Here is a 9466-nt window from a genome sequence, read left to right as displayed (position 1 = left end):
TATGCATGGCCCAACACCTGAGCCCTTGTTGATGGCAGAGATTGCATGTGTCGCGTTTCTCAGATTGTCGTCGCCAATATAGTTAGATAGAAGCTATATTCAGAATCATGTACGTTATGAGCGAAATCGTCAAACATTTGTAACATGTCATCTCACCTCATGAATTGGAAGTGACTCAGGATTATCAGCGTTGCCAGACACAACAAGATTACCCGTCTTTGTGTCAGAATGCGTGTTGACAAATATCAACAGGTTTCCTGCGTAGCCGAACTGTCGCATCCAATCGAAGGAAGGAGTCATTGCTCCCGGACGATTATTTCCGGCTCTGAGGACACGGGTTGCTATGCGTATCTTTTCGATGATCAGCGACCGAGTTCGCCGATGCAACCCACAATACGCACCCTGCTTTTGTCACGACGATAATGCTCTTCGAGCGTCAATCTGATTATATTTGTAGCAAACGGGCTTCCAAAACCACTCCACGACAAGAATATTGCGAGCAGTGGGAAATAGTTTCGATAAAGAAAATCTTGTCGTACTGAGTATCCTGAAATCCTATACTGTTTGAATACAGCGTTAACAACTGTTTCACGTCGGATGAGATGGACCAACTCACAGTCATGGCAAGACCTTTATCGCGATGGCATCGAGGGCATAGGAACGTCTTCTCAGTCACACACATTTTACTCGTGTCTGGATCAGGCCATACATCCAGGCATCCGTGATCACATTCACTCAAGCTGACGCACACGGGGTTCCCGCACTCTTCAGCCTGACATCTCCATATATAAGATCCGACGTCATGACAATAGATGCAGCACTCGAGAAATATCAATGATATTGTAATTAATTTCAGCGAGTAGGAACATACAATCATTGGATCTTTCATGGTGTCAGCAGCCTGAGATACCACTGGCTTGATCTCGTCGACTTTGTCGATGTCCATGGCGTTTGGATCATCATCCATAATCGGTGTGAGTTTTACGTAAGGTGCATTGAGTGAATTGGAATCCGGCCTGATAGGCTTTTTTCTATTGCGCTGTGGACGAGTCTCTGTTACAGGTGCAGGCAGCACTTCTGTCCTCCGGGCACGATTCTGCACTGATGGCTGCTGTGCTTGAGGCACAGGTGCAGATGTGGCTGGAGGGCCCTGTGGTTTCGATTGAGGAAAATGGTGGATTGCTAAAAACTTCATGAATGAAACTCAATATTGGTCGTTTGGTAAAGCGTAAAGGTTCAGTTTCACACGCCGCCACACGTTTTGTTGAATGTCAAGTGCCGGAAAATATTACCATATCCGGACAATTGAGCCACTCAGCAATCAACTCCGAAAGCATGAAAAGCAGTCAGATACACAACCTCAAGACATTATCAGGCAAGAATTACTTCGACATGTCATCCACAATACCACCACCGATTGTCTTTGAAATCTTTGCTCACGATGCAAAGATGATGAAGACTCTTCTGGCTCACGCCGTGTCTTTGGATGTGGAGGATAACATCAATATATTGAAAATAGGCGGTACGACGGAAAAGGTAAGTGGCCCACACTGATTCCTGGTTTTTTTATTTCATTACTGACCAAACATCTCAGGTCAAGGTATCCCCGAAATGCCTTGATCAAATTCGCCTCATAATCCATCAATTTCGGCTCTATCAACGTGTCGTTACAGAGCTACGAAAACTGCCAAAGTCTCCGGCAGTCACTCGAAATGTCCAATTCTACATATCGTTAGTTTCATATTTCAAAGATGTTATCTCAGCATTCCACGGCGAGGCGAAGGCCGATGCATCAAGCTCGACCTCGAAGTGGCGTTCAGCGTATCTCGACTATCACATGGCTCTCACGTTGCACGACAGCTCATTTACCGAGGAAACCCAGATCACAACCATGAAGGACATCAAGCGTACTTGGGCTCAATTCAGGGAGAAGAAACCATTGAAAGAGGTTCAGCAACGTGATTATTTCATCCTTGTATGAGTCAAATGTATACGAACATGAACATACATATCACAGTGACAGGTCGACGAATGCATGAGGTGTTCTGTGCTGACGGTGACAACATGTGCGGGGGGCCATTCGAACACCGACTGTCGGATCGTGAGGTGTTATCTGCTGTCATTAAGCAGGCCACCGGGAAGGAATCGGTGCAGCAAATCGATAATGCAGGTGATGCTGTCGCGAATTCTATGGCCACAGACGACATTTCGCATGACAATCAGGACGATGCTGCAATTTCACAAGAATCATCTGACGTTATACTCATTGATGTTGACGCTGGTGACAAGACTACATCACGCAAAGCACCCCCGAGGTCGAGAGCTGGCAAGTTGAAGCAGGACGGAAATCAGAATAAATCAGCGATCACCCCAGGGAGCAGCAGTAAGAAGACGATAGAAGTCATCAATGTTGATGCTGAGGTTTGATGACAATGCAAAGCGCGACTCAGATATTGATTTCTGACATTAGAGCTCCACTGATGAAATCGCATCGCGCTTTGAAGACAATATAGATTCTAAGAAGAACTCGAAGGAACGACGACAATTGCGGAAACCCAAGGTGACCAAGGCATATGGGAAGAAGAAGGCGACTGCACTGCCTGCGGTGGAATCAGATAATGACGATGCTGGGTCATCCAAGACGCATCGCGTTGTTCCTCTAGAAGTGGAAGTGAGTGATTAACCTGGGTGCACGAGGAAATACTGAGCGAGGAATTTGTCCAGCAGGAAGATATAGAAGATATTCCAACCTTCGGTCAGGACGTGGAGGATTATGATGACGTCCTTCTTCCAAGCGTTCAAGAAGGCTGGGAATCTTGGACAAAGATGGCATTCGAGGATGGAAACTCCCATGTGTTCTTAAAGCTCGCTACCTGGATGCTCATGCGCTTCCGTCAGCTGACAAATACGGACATGGATGCTGAGATCGATGGCTTGATCATTCCTAACAATCCGCGGACCATGGCCGGTATCGATGAAGATCATTTCTTTGAGGCCTTGGGGATGGAGCGAATGTACACTGCAATTGTACACATGGAAACCAGTCCTCGGTACATGTGTCATCTATTCCACGCGCTCGGAAAAGTCATGGCTAGCACCGATATTAGCGCCAGTAACCCACGATTCTTACCTTGTAACTCCCCTCCAGCAGTGGAAGCACAGTAAGCCTCGATATCTGGTATAAATGGAAGCTGATCGTGTGACAGGATGATATCGGATATGGACATTCCCTGGATAGGGTTGAAGAATAACAATGAAACCGACACTCCTCCCTGGTCTGGTTTCACGGACGTTACGGACGATGATGCAGATGGATCATTGGAGGATGAAGACGTTGCAGTCACCTCGGCGTTGGATTCGATGATCATTGATGACAGGCAAACTTCCGTCCGTCCTACACCTAGCGTAGGTGACGCCATATTTCCAAAGCGAAAGAGAACATCATCTCAAGTGTCACCGCCAAAGGTGAGCCATTCTTGCACAATCGTTGGCATTAAATTAATGTATATTAGAAGGATGGCGGCAGAGGTCCTGCTAAGCGTCGCAGGGATGCTGCACACAATGTCGTCCAATCTACGTCTCCGATTCAGTCGTTAACAGATGTTGATGAATCTGGATTCCTCATATCTCCAGTTGTTCCTCAATTGTCATCGATTTCAAATGGAAGTAGTCCACGGGATGACGCATCCGTGCTCTTAGAGCCATGGGACGACGACACAAATGCCCAAGTACAAATGTCGGTCTCCCCAGAGAGACAACACGAGAATGCAAATCCACAGCAGGCTCCTGAGAATGTAATCGACATACCAACATCGCCCGTGACATCCGGCGTTGGTGTACCCCCTTCCAGCCCAGTAGTCCTTGTCCCTGACAGTGAATCATCACAACGTCAGCGATCACGACACACCACTCCCGCACTACCACCAACCACATCTCTGGCTGTGGAAAGGTCGCTTGAGGAAAGTGTGGCACCTGGAACATCTTTGATTGTTGGCCCGATCCCATGCCAGGATGGAGGCGACACAAATTCCAACACGCATAGTACAGCTCAAGATCACTCTGAAGTGAGTGAGTCCACGTGTCTGGTTACACAATTAAATGATTCAGATAGAAATGGTTCCGCATGATGACTCCCGCGTCTCCATGAAGTGATGTATTGCGTTGATTGCTGCATCATTGCGTCCTCTCCACTCTTACGTAGATCATACATCACTCTGCAGTTCAAATGTGCATCAATGGTTTTGTTTTGTGCTTGAACATCACGGAACGTCGCATACATGACACTAGAGTGATTCTGCAGATATGATGGAAGTCGCCTGTAATGTTGCCCGACTCATGTCATTCAAGTCGATGAAACACGTCGGACCAAGAGAGGGTCCTTATGTCCAATTCTCAGTGTCCTTGCTAGTGTGACGAGTGGGATATGGAAATCATTTATTATTGATGCAAATCGTGTGGAGAATGTCAAGGTGACCAAGGCTTTACATACTATGTACCTTCCTGTGCGCGATCGGCACACAATGTCCAATCTGACTAATCATGATGCCGAATGTTTGGCCTTGTTTGTGATTCAATCAGACACTCAGCGCGCCACTCTACTCATCTTCTTTACAATTAACAATGAGGGTTCCACTTGAGATCTTGGTCAAAATATTCACGTTGGCGACTCGGACAAGGGGCGGCGCGGCCTCTTGGATATTGTGTCACTGGAAGACTAAGAATTGGTAAGTATTTTAGGACATACAGTATGAACATGAACAGACTCATCTCACCGATTGTTTTAATCGCACATATCTTATGATTCCAGGTTCGAAAAATTGCTCTACGAGAAAGTAGTCTTGGTTGACGACGAAACCGCGTCCTCCTTCCTGCAATGCCTGCGCCGTAGACACATGCCCGAAAAATTTGCCCAGGCATCAATCAAGGCAATCTCGTTGTCTAATGGAGTCCAGTTCAGAACGGGTATCGAAATCCTATCTCTTTGCACAAGCATCAACACCCTTGCCATAATTCCCGATGACGAATGCTTTCATGACAACGTAGCACATCTCCTCCAGGTGATGGATGCGCTCCCGCTGCAAGTATTATCGCTACAGATCTGCGTCCATCTGACATCCTCGTTGATATCTGGGGTAACATTTTTCGCCAAATTGACGCATCTTGAAGTGGATGCGTGTCGCATGCTTTGTGACGTCGACCTAAAATACCTCCCGCAGTTGACTCACCTTGCGATTTGGAATGAGATGATGGATGACAGAGCAGCGTCGCTGACAAAGCGGCTTCTCAGCCATCCAACGCTTGAGGTCTTGATCTTCCGCGTTGACTATCACCGCGACTTTGTCAGCTTCCTTGATCGCCACATGCTCCATGATCCTCGCATCGTTCTCGTACCATCACGAGTGTACGCATGGGATGATCTTGGGCGTGCCTCCATGTTACTTTGGGAGCTAGCAGATGAAGCGGTCAAGCTACCTGAGCCTAACCATAGTGTGTCAATTTGACAAATTATGACGACGAGGTCATCTGACTCCATTGTACAGACAAACATCGGTGCTTCACTAGGACAATGCAGATCAACCGGATCAAGGATTATATGAACGCTAAGAGGGTTCCAGAACATCACCTGGACTATGAGGTGGTTCCATGTAGGATCATCGGCGGCGGGGATAATACGTCCCGTTGGGGTTATATCGCCAATATGGCGAGTGACGTCACGACATTAGAGGAGGCCGGTGATGCAAAAGTCTACGAAGAGGAAGGTCACCATGACACGGACGAGCAAGGCCCTTAAGATAACTTAGACGATGTGGGAAATCCGCGAATGGAAGTCTATTTGTGAGTCCATTATGTGCAATACAATAGTGATTCCAGGATTTACATGTCCCTACGTCTTAGCTTCAGATGTAAATGGCCACACCTGGCGCCAGTCGTGTCCGAGTCTACAGTATTGTTCACAATTGCTTATTGTTCCATAACACCATAGACGTCCATCTTTGGACATGATTTGCAAAATAAGCGTTAGATATAGCTGCGACGGAGACATAAATCACGTTTCATATACTCATAGCGCATTCTGATATTCAAGAGTGACGTATTGAATCACCTGGAACGTGTATAACGACCTGTGGTGAGAGACTACAGCAGATACCTGCTACCACGCTGCTGCTATTGATGGAATGATATTTGCGCTATACCGTAGCTTCATTTGAGTCTTGCAGCGAATATCGCACAAGAACAACGACCGTCAATAACAGACGCATTGACAACATGTACATGATGCAGGACCTTTCTAACACAATCGTAAATCTTCCGATGAGTCGAGCGAGACTTTCGCTCCACGTGTTCCACTTAGCCTGCCCTAAACAACGGTTCGCAAACCTTGAATTATATTTACAGTGGCGTCATGTTGCAGCGACCTTTCAAAGACCAGAATGCCATTCAACAAGGAGCTCGATCTGACGATTGGTATCACTGGGACCCACGTCCCGCGAGCCAGCGGATCTATCACATGGAAGGATGGACATAAGACCGTCCTACCTGCGATCTTCGATGATGATAACGTGAATCTATGTGCTGAAGTTGATATCCCGTTGATCAAATACATGGCGCAATTCCCGCCATCAAATATTCACTCGAAACGCGTGCAACACCTTGCCAGTGACTCGCTATCATCTCCAGATGTGACGCGCATCATCTCGGAATCTCTGTCAATTCATAAATGCGTGAAGATCACCGGGGTACCATTCACGCCACCACGAGAGCAATTTAACACACATTACCTTGATGTCGAATTTGACATCTCTCCACTTCGGCCGGTGCAGGTCCATGGTATGTACTAGTGTTCATCCAGATGTAAGATTATATTTAAATATAGCATAGACGTAGAGAAGCGATGCCACGACCATGCTAACCCTCAAATATTTGGAAATATCATGTCCTTCTTTGACTCCATGCATGATCCTTCGAAAATACAATGCATTCTGGACGTACCACTGGCTCACATCACGATACCGGATCAATTAAGGCATGTTTAAAATTGTTATGCGACGATGACCTCATTGCTGATTGACAATCAGGAATCTCGATCACGGACTCGTGCACGGTTGGAACCAAACACGCACGTCCGTTCCTATACGTTCAAAGGTTCATCCCGAGAATTTTACTACAAAGGCTTGGGCGCTGTTACATCATGCAGCATTCTTAACGTATCCGCATCACGACGCCGAGGGGACTCTGACGTGGGTTCGAATGGAGGTTGGTGTGAAGCTTTGGGTGATCTTCTGGTTAAAGAGTGGACGAAACGATCGTATCCAACTGCGGAATCTCTCAGTCAAACTTGCAGATTATACCACGAACATCAAATGGATTCAAAAGAACTGCGATGGTGAGGTCATAACGCTCAAGCCAGGGGACATGTTGTAAGCATTGAGGAATCGTCACTGTGTCTCGCTGACATGTCAGTGCAATAGGATACTGCCTCCTGGAGTCGTGCATGCGGTGTATACACCTGTGCCGTCATTTTCCACTGGAGGCCATTTCTATCATTACTCGTGCATGCACCTCACCGAACTTTCACGCTTTATCGATGCTGAATCCGCGTCTACGACCACTAATCAGGACATGGAGCATGCATTGGAGACGTTGCGTCGTATGGTAATTGCCATTCCTTATCTGTCGCCGAGAATAGGTAAGCACATCTGTTCATCTCGTCATCATCGCCATAAACCACACAACAGTCCTGCATAAGAGGCCACTCCTCAGCCTTTGCATGATGGCGACGAAAGGACAACATTATCGTGCGAAGGGGAGTAGTGCCCAGTCTGCAGAGGACACCGAGACTGCCATGCCAACCGGAGACATCGCTGATGTCGTGTATCAGTATTTGGGTGTGTCGAAGCGTCTGCGGGCAGGAGATATCTTATACCCTGGTGATCAGTATGACACGGGTTGTGAGATCGATCGTGTGGCGCTACTCGCATTGTTCAAGGAGACATTGCACCTATAGAGTGAGTATTGCCTGATTCACATTACGATGACATAGGTAGCTCGACCATAGGAGAACGGAGCCCGACTCACAGCGAAGATTACATGTGCCGTACGTCAGACCTCATCGGATCGTATGTACTGCTTGAAACATATATTATATTGCGAATCTGATAGGGTCAACCATGGAATAATACCATGTATGACCGTATGTGCGCACGCCAGTTCTTTTTCGAATGAGCTCAGACAAGAGAACAACTGATATGCATCGCACCGGGCATACATGTGCTAGAAATCAGATGCGAATAGCACTCCGGAATCATCAATGCAATGAAATACGAGATTGTATTTAGGCTCCATACGCGAGTTGTTCAATCGTCATGCCTGCCCGCAAGGCACTAACGGATCGTGGTGGATTCAGCCAGGAAACGAATTCCATAGTGACCCAGGGAGCTTTGAGGACGTCAGAGCACAAGCGGAAGCTTTATGATCGAGCTGGAGATGTATCAGTGGCCTCGAAGCCCAGCAGGAAGACAGCAGTTCAAACACAGACCTTCGGAGGGTTCATTCACCAAAGTCCATTGATACTATGGTGCCTGGGCACCATGGCTATGACGCATGTATGCATCCCGATTCACAACATATACAGGAGTCATCAGACACAAGTCCTTTGTCGCGACAATGTGCCCACATACCAAACGACCCAGCGATTGTAGTACCAGAAGAGTCGTCCCCAGACGGCCGTGACTCAGATGTTGAGAGAACTTGCATGCCACCTCCAGTTGTAGAATTGATGCATCGACGAGCACCAACCAGTGTTGCAGGGGGTAGTACAAACCGATTTGCCTTATAAACCCGTCCCACAACTTGCATTAGACATCCCCTCACCTTAACCAGCCGGGAGGCATCGTGGGGGCATGGATCCAGACACAGAGGAGAACGATGTCCGAAAGAAGCTAGATACGAAGTCTCACTCGGATGGTAAGCGGACGACACTGTCGAACGAATCATGGGTGACACACGCCGAAAAATAACAATCATTGCTAGTGAGTACTCCACACAACGATCTTGACTTCTTGGATATGTCTGACATTCCGTCAGTCCAATGAGGCTGTTGACCACCTGAATGCGGTGAGATTGAAGCTGAAGGAATCTAGCCGTCGTCAAGCTCGAGTTATTGGTGAACCATGGTACAGAGATTTACCTCATGTTAAAACAAGTGAGAAAATTCCCGTTGAGCTGATTGTTTTTGATTGACTCAGCGTGGATGAGATAATGAGAAAAAATGTTTCTTGCACGTGGGACACAGGAACAACTTCCAATTGTGACCTTGAAGGCCTGTCACTTTGTGACTGGATGGGAGGTCGGAGACGTTGCGATATAGATATAATTGTCACTCATTTCGCCAGTAATTATTTTGTGTCAAAGTCTGGTGTATGAGTCTACTGACTACTCGAAACGTTGACCTCCATGGAAATGGTGA

The 9466-nt window shown here is 47.1% G+C and overlaps 2 protein-coding genes across 2 annotated transcripts; both read left to right on the top strand.

Annotated features, from left to right (window-relative positions):
* Nucleotides 1-1392: 1392 nt before the first annotated feature.
* Nucleotides 1393-5791, top strand: DFJ58DRAFT_849574 (uncharacterized protein; the record flags this gene model as incomplete). The annotated part of the gene is made up of 11 exons (XM_041393722.1): nt 1393-1536; nt 1674-1731; nt 1764-1958; nt 2018-2421; nt 2471-2671; nt 2698-3161; nt 3207-3465; nt 3513-4064; nt 4579-4724; nt 4808-5487; nt 5541-5791. 11 exons carry the CDS (start codon nt 1393-1395, stop codon nt 5789-5791), a joined length of 3354 nt encoding a protein of 1117 aa, XP_041234882.1.
* Nucleotides 5792-6431: 640 nt separating this feature from the next.
* DFJ58DRAFT_738539 (uncharacterized protein) lies at nt 6432-8005 on the top strand (the record flags this gene model as incomplete). The annotated part of the gene is made up of 6 exons (XM_041386987.1): nt 6432-6828; nt 6880-7028; nt 7077-7238; nt 7291-7418; nt 7470-7687; nt 7737-8005. The coding sequence occupies 6 exons, from the start codon at nt 6432-6434 to the stop codon at nt 8003-8005; spliced, it is 1323 nt and encodes a 440-aa protein (XP_041234881.1).
* Nucleotides 8006-9466: the final 1461 nt, after the last annotated feature.

This window comes from Suillus subalutaceus (genome assembly GCF_016647625.1).
Source record: "Suillus subalutaceus strain FC151 chromosome Unknown DFJ58scaffold_511, whole genome shotgun sequence".
Lineage (NCBI taxonomy): Eukaryota > Fungi > Basidiomycota > Agaricomycetes > Boletales > Suillaceae > Suillus > Suillus subalutaceus.
This window is presented reverse-complemented; position numbering and strand designations above follow the sequence as displayed.